This window comes from Acanthopagrus latus, chromosome 24 (genome assembly GCF_904848185.1).
Source record: "Acanthopagrus latus isolate v.2019 chromosome 24, fAcaLat1.1, whole genome shotgun sequence".
In the NCBI taxonomy this organism is placed as follows: Eukaryota; Metazoa; Chordata; class Actinopteri; order Spariformes; family Sparidae; genus Acanthopagrus; species Acanthopagrus latus.
Genome location: NC_051062.1, coordinates 9,857,487 through 9,871,028, shown reverse-complemented (window position 1 = coordinate 9,871,028; position 13,542 = coordinate 9,857,487). Strand labels below are relative to the sequence as shown.

The following is a 13,542-nucleotide window of genomic DNA, read 5'->3' as shown; positions in this document are numbered from 1 at the left end:
ATGTGTGTTGGAATTAGTCGCTCTCTCTCTCTCTCTTTCTCTCTCTCTATGTCTACTGCATGTGTAGATAACCAATTAGTACCGCAATTATTTTACCCCAGGTCTAATATTTTATATGTATAAGTACTCATCGCCTTCATAAGTTTGTCTCCTACAATATCAGATATCAGTTTCTTTTCCAAGGTCACCTGTCATCCTCTGGTGCAGAGAAACTTTTAGCTAAGCTTCTGGCATAAAGGAGAGCTTGTCTGAAGGTGACAGAGATGGAAAGGGACACTTTCCTAAATGCCACCCACTGTCATTGGGCAGGTAAACATAAGCTGTCCACTTTTGTCAGCAGAAAGCCAGAAAATGTTGTTCCATCCACTCAGATCCTGGCGGTAATGCTCAGATTTCAACCACACCTGCCTCTCTTCACGTATTGCGCATGTCTGCCCATATGTGAAGGACAAAGACTGTCTTCTCACTGGATCAGATCTCAGAGTAATGCATTTCTTATCCAGCTTGTTTGCTTGTTGTACAGCAGCAGCCACTTTGGTCTCAGGAGTCTACAGAGTCCCTGAGAAGTTGTTTTCAGTGCACCGAGCCATGTTGTAACTAGCATATAGGCTCAGCCATTCGCACAAGAAGCCCCATGCGAAACATTTCCATTTCCTGCTCTGAAGCAAGAGGTGTAAATCTCTTCCTACTTGGAGAATTCACCGGGATTATTTTCCTTCTATGGGTTCCATTCGTGAGGCCATAGTGGAGCAATAAATCCCATTTTAGGCGAGGATTTCCAAAATAACGGGAAGCCACTGGGGTTACCCGAGAATATACAGTATCGACAACAACCAGGGCTGGTCGAACAACACAGAGGCCCTGAACAGAAGCAGATAGAGATAGAGTAGATTGCCAGGAGGCTCAGATATGTCAATGAGGGGAAAAGACTGCACTGCATGTTTTATCAATCAGCTGTGGACACTGAACTGCTCCTTGTTGCAGTGCCTGGGGAAATGGCATGGAGGTAAGATAAACAAGCTGATGAAAAGCAGCCAGAAACACACCTTTTCTCTGTCTGGGGACCCCTGGAGGAAGTATAGAGAAGAAAGGATGAGCACTAAATGGATGTAGCTACCGGGCGTCGTCAGGCTCCACATCATCTCCTGAGGTCCAGCATTCAGCACTTCAAACTCTCTTCTGTGCCAAAGTCAGGATGGACATTGATTCTTGCCCACACAGAAGCAGTGAGGGAGATGGATCTGGACACCTTGCTGCACAAATCATCATGGACTGCTTTTTGGACTCCTCTCACAGTATGCTGCCATGCTTCTTTCTTTGCTGGACTTCACTTTTTGCTGCATGTGATATTATCACTGGGGCTTATCTTAGAAAAATGGTTCTAATCCTCAGAACAAAGCATTTTGTGTAAAATAAGGGTGGTACATGCTTTTGCATTTTGCAGTAGCAGTAATTTGTGTTAAGCCCCTTGCCATGGAGCTAAAGGTCCAGATGTAAACAGTGATGTTAGTTAGCATTTACTTAAAACACAAGCAAAGCTAACGGTATTGGGATTCAAAATGAATCGCAGTTTGTAGTGTCAAGATTTGTCGCCCTATAACAATGTCACCATACCTCCCCTTTCTCTCACATCATAGTTACTACAACCACTGAGGAGCTACTTGAATGTAAGCGTGTTGTTTTGGTGTTCTTGCTTAAATGACAGACGCTGTTGTTTCCCTTGGCAGGACAGTTCAGATTAAACTTGTGTGTCGTCAACCTATTAAGAGTGCTGACCAGCACTACCTAGTTACATTTTCATTTTCAATCCAGTTCAAATGCATGTAAGAAATCTGAAGATGCATAAGAGTTACATTTACGTAACCGACACCGACGTCTGAATGACAAAGGGCCCTAAATTTGACAGATAGATGATGCTGGCAAAGTTAAGTATTTCGTCTCTGTAAAGTTCTTAAGAAGCCCCTCAGGACAACCTCACGGCACTCAGCCAACTTTATTTTAAGGACTCAATTAGAAGAAGAGTTGTGTTGAATGACGCTGTCAAGGAAAAAGCAGATAATCAGGACAGTTTTCAGCTTTTGCTGCATGAGAGGTCTCTTGCCTCTGAAGGATCGTGCCTCAAATTGAAATAGAAAACTTCTGGTGTATGTGAAGGTTGCCCTTGAATAATTTATTTGTGTTCTAACAGCAGTCAACAAGATTTTTCTTTTGTATTTCCTGATTAGTGGGTGGTGCGCAGCCAATCACCAGCTGTGTCTTTATGGTGGATTTTAATTGTAAACCACAATTGAACCTGCTCATCATCTTCGAGTCTGCGAAACACAAAGTCACATTGAGCACGTAGCAGAGATGCATGCTGTTCTTTTGACACCATGTTTCAGAAAAAGTGACAGTTCTGACTACTTCAGCAAAGTGTTTACAGACTTTCTCTTTGACCAGTCGTGCAGAACAATATTTGTCTGAAAGCCAGGCTGAACTAACTTACTGCATAACACCCCTCCTCCCATGTGAGGGTATGAATATTCATGGGTCAGTTGATAAAAGAGTGGTGTCTTGCCCATAAGCACTGACCTGCTGCAGCTTGCGGACTCCAGTGTATTATCAAAGCGGGCCGTAGATGAGCGTGATGGCGCACCGAGGAAGAGGGGCCACCCATTGAATGGTTAATCACCCTGAGGGCTAAACAGCTCAGTGTGCAAGAGGCTGGAGAACATTTCAGGGAGTGTTCTCAAAAGTTATCATGAGAAGAGTTGTGTAAGACGTTCATCCACTGAGGAGGAACAAGCTTAAAAAAAAGGATTATTGTAGACATAATTGGGTAATTTACAGACGTAATTCGCTCTCAGTAAGCTTTGAATCTGTATCACAATAGTCTGAGTCCCCTTCTGTCCCTGTCTCTGCCTCTGTTAGCCCAGTTTATCATGGATATGTTTGTCCTTCCTGTCATGACATGCAGCAATTTTTCATCCCCGAACACTGAGGGGAATCCTATGAAATGAGACGTAATTCAGGTAGACAAACATTTATATCATCCCCTCTGTGATAGCTGCACCAGATAGAGTCATAGATGTCACACTGGCTAACGTAGGTGCCATAAAATTTACAAACCTAGCCTGCGAGGTGCTTACTAAGGACTAGCAAAGGGGGAGTCCACTGGTTTCAAAAATAAGTTTGATTGCATGTAAGCTTATGATAAAACAACTCTTATCTCACTTGATTTAGTACCTCAGCAACCGTTTTCCGCAGAAATCTATGCTCTCAACCGCTAGTTTCAAGTCTTCTTCAATACAGCGCAATGTTGATTTTGTAAATCACGGTCCGATGACGGCGGAATACTAAACCCAAAGGCTTCAGAACGGTAGTCGACAAACCAGTCGGTAGCTATTTGAGGGGAGCTGCCAGCCTGGTTATCTCCCAGGGGAGCAAAATCCACCTACAACATATCCAAAGCTCACTGATTATGTATAATATCTCATTTATTTACCTTTAAAGATGTAGTAGGTGGATGTTCTTATGTTTGGACAGATGTTTCCCTTCTTTCCAGCCTGTATGCTAAGCTAAGCTAACCAGCTAATGTCTTCACCTGCAGGCATGAGAGTGGTATTGATCTTCTCATCCAACTCTGGGCAAGGAATCAAATCATTCCCGTAATCTAACTGCTGCATTAATGTAAATCATGTTGGACTGATTATTAAGGAAGCTGTGATCATAACTCATATATATGGTTAACATCTGCCAACTTTTCCATTTTGCCCAGTGGCTTCCCTTTATTAACCTCTCTCTCGATCTGCGCTCCACTTCAATGACCCGCAAACCGCGGTAGTCACGCTTTGTTTCTATGGAAACTGATGGCTATGCAAAATGGAAAATAACTTCCAGATTTCCCCCCCCGTATCCTTCGTAGGCACATCCACCTAATTGTTGGTTCACTCACTCACAGAATATACCCACAGTTTTCCCTCTTTCTGCATGTCAGTGGAACTGCTGGCTGTGTCCTTCAAGATTTCCTAAATTATTTCACAGCGACATCAATCAAAACCACTGGGCATTCAAGAGCAGAATATAAATACTGTCTCCCTTGTGGCATTACATTCCCAATTATCAATCAGGGCTGGTTTGATTCCTGCTTGTGCACTAATCTAGAAGGCAAAACAAATCCCCAGTAAGCACTCCAGCAAAGGTCTCATCTCAAAACACCTGCTGAATTTCTAGTAGGTGTAATATGGTTATGACATTTCACAGAGAACGTGGGTGATCCTCACTCCATTGAAGCCCATTAGCGCTCCGCAGAAACAACTCCTCCAGCTCCTCGAGGATGCATTCAAATCAGTTGGAGAGAGTTTGTATCTCGACGATATGTTTGCAGTGTGTTACGCTCATGCTGGTGGGGATGTCTGTAAACCTCGCATTATCTCCACCGAGCCTCTGAAGTTTGACGGATATGACTAATACATGAAGAATTCATAAAGCTTGCCAGATTCTTTCTGGACGCTTTAAAAACCCTGTTGCTGATTTGCTCTTTTGAAGTCTCGTCTGCTTGGCAGTGTGTCTCATTAACAGGGGCTGGTTTCAACAAGGCTCACTGACGTAGGAGTGTATTGCAGAGGAAGAGAAGGGGACACTGGAGAATGGAGTTCTATTGGCGGGGAAATCAATGGTTATCATGTCAGGCAGATGCTCGCTCCTCTCACTCGCCGAGTCAGGACTATTGGAAAGGACTCATGGTGTTTGATTTTTGCTAAGGCCATTTTTATCCATGAAAAGCTCTCTGCACCTTGATGTGTGTCTCATGTGCATCCTTTCAAGCCCGGTTTCCTATTGTGTGTTCATTTGACTTACAAAAAGGGATGAAATTCGCTCATTTCTCCGCACACGGCAACAAGTTAGATGATGAATAGATGAGACAACACATAGATCAGACAATGTGGAATTTAGACGTGCCCTGAAGAGTTTCTCACACGCACACACTGGCGTCGTTAGTGTAATTGATCTTTTAAGAAAGACTACAGTACACTGCGGTGTTTGGTTCATTAGGTATCTCCGACGATGCTTTGTTTTGATTAGAATTCCCCATTCATTATCCCAAAGTATGTCAATTCTTTTTTTTTTCTTCCCTCCAACAACTTCACAAGTACAATTCATCAAGACTGCGTTTTAATGAGATTCTTTAGCCGGCGCGTATCATATTTAATTTTCATCATTTTTAGAGAGACCGTTTTTATATCTGCGCGGGGATCTGTCCTCCAGGTGACATCACTTGGAGGACAAATTCAATTCATTAACTCCCACGTGCCAAAAGGAAGGTCTGTTTACAGTTTTGGAATATGAAAACAATTCAGCTTTGTTTGCGCACCGCGTGGCACCTTTAACGCCTTTCAAACCATTGTTTTCCTTAATCAGAGGAAAACAAAGGGTGCCCAGATAATATCACTGTGCAGCTGCCACTTACATTAACACATATTTAACTCAAGTGCAAACATCTGTTTGGTCGTTTTTTTTTCATTCGCAGGGAGAGAATAGACACAGGAATCAAGATGTCTTTCTGGGTGATTGCTCTACAGTTTCATGCTCCTTGTGTGGGTTGTGTCGATTTAACATTGATCCTCAGCTGAGATAGATTAGATGGCGGAATTATTTGACCACAAAGAAGCCATGCTTGAATGAGAGATTCGATTTTTTTGAGTAAAATATAGTATATTTTTTAAAACATTTTTTAGCTTGAGACACCGTGAAGGGAGGATGTCCTGGGCGTGTGTGAGCTGACCAATCAGAGAAGACAGGGTGTTGTGGAGGGGGCGCTAATGAGGCAATATAAGAAAACTGACCGAAACCCGTTTTTTGAGACTTAAAGCATGTCAGCCTTAATATGTCTCCTGTAATTTATTCTGCCTAATTACAAGCAATCCAGCCGTCATAAACAAAAGTTACAGTAAACCCCTTCATGCTTTTAAGATTGTTGTTGCCACTGATGTTGTGTGACATTCAGGAGATTAGATGAGTAAAATGCAATTACGCTATTGTTACGTTTGGACCTCAGTTGGGACATGATCCGCATCTTGGCGCGTTATCTGGGTAATGACATCTGATCACAGGCCTTTGCATTTGCACCTGGCATTAATAAGCATTCTCATTAGTGCGATTCTGTCCACATAGTAATCAGATCTCATTATGCATATTATGGGCGAAGCCGGTGGACTAATTGATGCTACTCTGTGGGTCGTGCTTATTTTTTCCTTGCCTGGAAAGAGATCCTTTGTGGATTTTTGCAGGGCTTTAATAGAAGGAGGTGGAGGGTTTAGAGGACCTCTTAGCATGTGAGAGAGATATCTTTTTGTAATGAATGAGGCCAGACAGAGCGAGTGTACAGTGGGTTGAGATCTCCACCTTCAGATGTGATAATGACTCTCTTTTCATTTTTTGGTGAACTTTTCCTTTAATGTATCAGAGAAACAATTTAATGATCATGTGGAGGAGGAGTACTTAATGTCATTAATTCATCTACCGGTAAAAATCTTCCTGATCCACTCTACTTGAGGACATTGTCACTCCAAACCTTGAAGCAGGGATTGATAGAGCTTGCACAAGAGTTCTGTCCACCAACGATATCACATTTGATTTGTGATACAGTTTTGAATATATATTATTTCTTTATATATATCCTTTGAGCTATAGCTGAATATAAACACTGGACCAGCTGTCAGAACATCAGTTCTTTCTGGCTCATATGTTCAGACAGTCCTCAGATGTTCAGGTGGTGCTTTGTTCTCTCCCCTGACATCAGTGAGGCAAACTGTTGGTATAATAGCTCCAGAGCTCCAATAAGCTGCTCCACACATGCTTAATAATGGCCCGAGATTGGACAGCACCACAGCGGTGCCGTTATGGTGGGAGTAGAGGTACAGCATAAGTACAGGCTTGAGAAATGGACTTAGCAGGCTGATAAACATGCTTGTACCATAAAGCTGTCATTCCCCTGTCACTGCAAAGGCAAACAGAGAAGAAGGCCGAGCTGCTCTCCATTTATTGAATGACAAGATGACAGCCCTCAGTTGACACGCCGCGTGTTCCAGACTGTGCTCAACATATACTCCTGATAAAGTCATTAACTCCTCAGCTGTTTATAGCGAGTCATACTGTAACATTTGCGGGGGACAAACTCTGCTTGGAGGACCATAGTATGTATTAATAATATATTTATATTTTCAAATCAACATGCATGTACATGTTTAGACCAATTTATCACCTAATTTAAAGCACCAAAGCTTTTTTTTTTTAACCTTTTCCAAGATTGCTGGTATGGGGGCATTTTGATATAAGGGATGTTCCCCCCACAATATTGTTTTACTTACAGCCCTGGCACGTACGTATTTAGACCCATTAACAACCACATTTAAGAGCAAAAATTAAAATTTATCATAAAAAATATATATATTGGTATAAAAGGTGAGTGTGATGGAATGGGTATTTCGTAATAATGTTTGTTTTTTGTATCCAAGGATTTTGATCTTTCACAGTAAACGAAGGTGGCAAAATGCTCGTAACCTATAAAAACCTTTTTATAATGTGTTGTATATATCTTGTACCTGAGAGGGGCTTTGTTTTTGTCCATCCGTGTCTTTCAAATCACTAACCGCAAAATTACAATGATGAAGCACTTCTAATTTAGAGTCTACACAAATTGGCCCGGCAAGACGAACAATGGCTGAAGCCAGAGCGCCTGACGGGGATTGAATGGTTTATTCACAATAGCAAAACACTGTTTTTCATACATGGTGTAGTTGTTTTTGACGCTGAAACACATTTTCTGTCTTCTTATTGTTTATGTGGATTTAGCCGATCATTTCTGAATCAGACAATAGTATTATGGTTTCATATCACTGTGTTCAGCTCCTTTGTGTTTTTTACCAAAGCTGGGTCAAAATGTTAGTTGAAATCCCCTCAGGATTACCAACAGAAGTAGCGTTTTCAGGGAGTGTTTACAAGCCACTCGCGAGGCCAATTTAATCCATTTGAAAATGTTAGCCTTCATCGTCTGGCTTCAAAAAGACTTTTGCAAAATAGTCAGATTTAGCCTCTCAGTGATTCATCCTCTTGACTCTCCAATGGCCGCATTCCTGTCTGATAGTTATTTTCTGCAATGTTTTTTTGTTTGCAGTGCCTCCGGTGTTGTCGGTGTTCCAGCAGGCCTTCAACGCCACAGCTGACTACCAGGAATCCGTCACATTTACTTGTATCACCTCTGGATCTCCTGACCCTTCGGTCACATGGCACAGGTAACTTCTACTTCGTTAATATCTAGCTTCCTCTAACAGACATGATCCCTGTCCTCTCTTTGACCTCGGATCTTACCTTAACTTGAGATTTGCTAATTAGAACTCCAAAGTGGATTATTCAAGACTGACTGTATCCACAACAGCTGTTTTCTGTTTACTTGTTACTGGCTAGCTTGCTTGCAGTAATGGACAAGAAAAGACAGACAGACAGACAGAAAGACAGTTCAATTTTTGGTTTTGATGCATAACATCAATGTTAGCTTCTCATATTGGCTTACAATGATGTTGGCCTCTCTAACAGGCTAACATCTGTGTTTGCTTCTCCAACAGGTGAACATTGATGTTAGTTTCTCCTACAGGCTAGAGTTTGCCTCTCTGAAAGGCAAAAAATCAGGTTAATGCCACCTTTTTTAAGATTCCCAACATTTTCTTCAGTTTGGATGGTTCTGTCATAGCTGAATTCCTAAGAGGACAGCCGTTTGTATATTGGCCCGGCAATTTTGCAAGGGGGCATTGTCGCATTTAAATCATCATCATCATCATCATCATCATCATCATCATCATCATCACAAATGCATTTAGCTTTGTTTGTGTATATGTATGTGTAAAAAATCTCACAACCAACCTACATGCAAGCAGTTGTAATGTTTTGGTCACAGATCAAGCAGATATTCTTTCCCAGTTTTAACTGAGGAATTCATAATCCACCCTCACACATTGCCCAAAGCAACAACACAATAATATCACATGCCACATAGCAACAGTGTGAAAATTTGCACCTGAAGACCATTTGACACCCCACCATCCACTTCGCAACTCGACATCAAGTAATTAGCTTGCACCCACTCAGCGAGCAATCATGACAAGCTATTTGCACCTATTGATAACACTTTATTGGCATTCCAGTGAAGCTTGTGCTTTTTTTTCCCTATAATGCTCTTGTTTTTTCTTCCACTTAATTCATCTTAATGGCCCGTAGCAGTGTTGCCGTATGTTTTAGCCCATTCAGTACAAATCAATTATACCTGACTGTTTTCTAAAGCATACTGTAGTGTTTTTCTATTGCTGAATGCACCCTTCTGCCCATCTAGGCAGCCAGTAGTTTCACTGCAGGGCAAATGTCATAGACTTTAAACCACCTTTGATTAAGATCAAGACAGTGAGGATCATGTCTCTTTCAAATTACGTTAACATCACATGCTAATGCAGGGTGTACACATTTATGATACCTATTGGGGACCAAGGCATAAACACTGACCATGTTAGGATTAATTGTCCCAATGAGAAACAAAGACCGTCATGATTTGGTAAATCATTTAACAGGTATGGTATGAATTGTGGTAAGGTTAGTTTTAGGGTTTGCCATAAATTGATTAGGGTTTGGGTTACTATGCTGTAACTTTGACAAGAGACAAAAGACTTTACTTTAACTGTGATGAAAAACGTTCCTCAGGGAGTTTCTTTAAGTTATTTTTCATGCTGTACTAAAATAATTGGAAATCAATGGCTGCCCTGGTGGATTTATCCAAAAACACATTCAAAATCCTACGTATTCTGTGGGAAAATTGGGTGTGGCATAATTTGACTGGTAATTAATTTGTGGGATAATACCTGCAAAATATGGCAGCAATATCCCCAAAATATCAATATTGCTAGATTTATTCTTTAGAGACATTCACAAGTTGTGTTTTATTCCCAGAGCTCCAACAATCGAGGAAAGAATAGAGGAAAAAAAGAGTGAAATAATGGTTGGTAAAATAACACTTAAATATAGCTCTTGAACATAAAGACACATTGCAGCGTTTAAGTGTGAAGTCTTAAACACCTGCATTTACTTTTTCTTTCATAGCAATTTCAAGTTATTTTCTCTACTATCGCGCTTGTAGTTTTTATTGCAGAGTAGAAAGAGTTTGATTGAACTGTCCGTGTGAAGTAGTGCCATAAATACACAATCGCACATAAAAACATTCACAAAAGGATCTTTGACAAAAGTCAAGGACAGGATATCACACAAGGTACCTTAAATGTGTTTTTCGTCTTGCTTTATATATTTAAACATCGAGAAAACATAACGATCTTCAGGAAGTCATTGAACAGGTTTATTCATTAATATTATTTCAGTCAGACAACTCACGTTTGAAATGTTTATTGCAAGCAGAACATAGTTAGAGTTTGGTGTCTAGGCTCTGACCTCATCACTCCCTGCAGATATGTTTACATGAGATATTGGGGAGTGATGATTAAATATATTCCCCCTTGACAGAGCCTGCAGGTGGATGCTGGGGTGGTGGTAGGCTGAAAGAGCAGGCAGCGATGCTTGTGCAGGGTAACAGCAGTACTGACGAGCCAGAGGGAGAAAGGGGAAAATTCATGCAGTTTAAATAGCCCGCTCAATAGAGAGGGTGCGTTTGTGAGATGGTCTTGAGAGTAAAGCATGTCATGTACATATGTGGCAGTGCAGCTCGAGTTGACTGCCTGAACTAGCTCGCAGGCGTCGCTTTATTTGTTGCTAAGTAATTGCTGTTGTCTCTGACATATCATTAGCATTCATGTTTATGTTCTCTTTTAATCCACATGTCAATCCTACACATACAGCTAGTTATTTTCTCAGAGTATGTGATCAAAGAGATAAACAAGCTGACATATTTAAACATCACCTTAATAGAACGTATTAAACCTGAGTACATGAAGACTATACAACAACTACAGTTCACTGTGGAATGTGTGCTGTAAATGCATCTGTTTTGTATTTTCCGGCATCCGATTCTTTTTGTCTAAAAGAACAAAGACGCTCATGGCAGAAAATTAGGTGCATGCAAAGTACAAACCACTTCACAGCTGGAAACCATCTAAACTTTCTAAGTCTCATTCATCTTGCTCACTTGTTTCCAGTCCCAACAAAATGAATTATATTTACTCCTGGGTGTTTTACCTTGTCTTTCGGCAAAAGAGCAAACCAGGAAAATTAGATTTTAATGATTCAACAGCATGCATAATGTGACGCAGCAGATTTCACAGTGATGATGGGTGAGAACTGCTGTATTGATTCATTATTACTCCATGTGACAGCTTTTGTTCCTAGATAATTATTCCACTCACTAACTCTATTTTGGTATCATAACATGAAATTGAGTTATGTTTGGCGCAGTAATTACAAAAGGCAATTGAAATGACAGATCTGCTCATGTGAGGAAAATGATTATATTTGCTCCTTTATCCACCTAACCAGATTTAGAGTGAAACAGGCTTACAGAAGGATTCAAAGTTGTGTATTACCACTGAGATTACATCTCTAAACTGGCTTAATGTAATGTACTGCAGAGCTAATGGGCAGAGGGTGAAACTTGTTGAAGTCAACCCAGAAGCGAGAATACTTTTTTGGCACGGGCGAATAATTCTTATTGGAGTGACTGTGCACGATCTTTAAGTTCCACATCTCTTTTAGCATTTTCTGCTGTCAAACTGCTGTTTGGACTCTACAGCTCTCTGCTCCACTGAAAGATCAGCCTAAATACTTGTCAGTGGCATGAAATGAGGTGACATAGTCACTATTATTGGTAATAATGAATGCCTTGAGGTTTTGTTTTGGTACCGTTCCACAAATACTCAACCTTACAGGAGGTAATCACGGTCAAGATTATCAAAAAAAGAAACCAAATGGAGAATTCTGAGGCAGGCAGGTTAAAATGTAAAAGCTAGCTTTAGTAATAACTGATGTCCAAGTGCAAAATCCAATAATTGAAAACAAATGGAGGGCAAAAAAAAAAAAAGCTGTCAACAAAACACAAGTCATCCGCAAGCAAAAAGTTAAACAAACAATGTACTGAGGGGAAAAAGGATAAAGGGCGGGTAAACAGATAAAGATAGGGAGTGAAGTGTAAAACATGACACATGAGAATAAACTTTCAAAAAACTAAAAACACAAACCTTGACACCTTTTTAAATACTGTTTTGATAAAACATGAAGTGTTTATCAAGCACACACCGCTGCCCATCATTCTACAGATGGCATCCCTTCAACTGCACATCAACACTGATCTGAAACTCTGCAGTGTCTACCGACTGTCAGACTTTTCAGTGTATCCTCCAGGTCAACAAACCCTGCACGTCAATCCAAGACCACAAAATTAAAATGGGTACATCACAACAAAAGAATCGGCTCGGGCACAAACAACAATCACAACCCAATTTAGTTTTCCTTTTGATGTCACCCCCTCCCAGCATCCTCCAGCCTCCACAGTTGCATTTCCTGTCAGTGCGAGGTTGCGCCTCGTCCTCTATGCATCTTGGGTAATGGACTACCTGTCAGCAGTCAGTCAGCGTAATGACATTCAGCGCTGCAGCCCGTCCTGCACTGTCCGTTCCAAAGATGAGGCCTCTCTTCATTTCCTCTTTGGCTCGCCAGAGTTATTATTACTTGGCTTTGGTGTTTCCTGCGTCGACTTTCAATTATCCTCCCTTCAGCTTTTCCTACAGTAAAGTGAGGCTGGGGCATCGCCACACCGTATTACAGTGTGTGTGTGTGTGTGTGTGTGTGCGTGTGTGTGTGCTCGTGTGTATGTGTGTGTGTTTGGGTCTGAGTTTACGCATTTTAAATAATAAGATTGTTTTTATTTTCATTCACAGTCGACTGTAGAGTCTGAGACTATATAGAGAAGTCTCTAAATATATTGAGAGTTATGCATTATTCCAATCGCTTTGCTCTTATTGCTTTGGAATTCAATTTACACAAAAGCGTCAAGAAAACATGGTGCCAGCTTGAGATTGAGGCAGTTATCATCTATATTGAATAAACAGGTAAAAAATAAGAAAGAGTTTTCATACCTATTCTTCATATTTCAGGGTTAAACAAGCATTTTGGTGAATTAATGATAAATTGCAAAAGATAATATTGCTATCACAAAATCATATATACATATATACATATTTTTTCTCCAGTGATTTAAAAAATTTATCTCACGTACACACCTTTGTTCGCATAGCTACACCACTCGCCTGAGGAGCTGCCCAGTTTAACTGCCATTGATCGCTGAAGCATCAGTGATTTGCTCAAGTACACGCAGATTGTAATCGTAAAGGGAGAGGAGAACATTACTTATTAATTTTGTCTGGGTTTTCCCACCTGATCCACAGGTTCAAACAACACATGGCTGCATTGCTGACCTCGAGACTACCACCTCTCTGTTTTCCACTGGATCAGTTCTTTAACAAATGCTTCTGTCTTTATGCTGTTGATAATACAACACATCACATTGCTGCAGGGATGTAC

At 40.8% G+C, this 13,542-nt stretch overlaps 1 protein-coding gene across 8 annotated transcripts in view; it reads left to right on the top strand.

The window, feature by feature from the left end:
- The window catches only part of LOC119015499 (neural cell adhesion molecule 2-like), a 499,946-nt gene that overhangs the window by 380,262 nt on the left and 106,142 nt on the right, over positions 1-13,542 (top strand). For all 8 annotated transcript variants that reach the window (XM_037091542.1, XM_037091541.1, XM_037091536.1 and 5 more), the window contains one exon: positions 8,156-8,273. In XM_037091542.1, the coding sequence (XP_036947437.1) occupies positions 8,156-8,273 (118 nt within the window). The remainder of the gene's footprint in view (positions 1-8,155; positions 8,274-13,542) is intronic.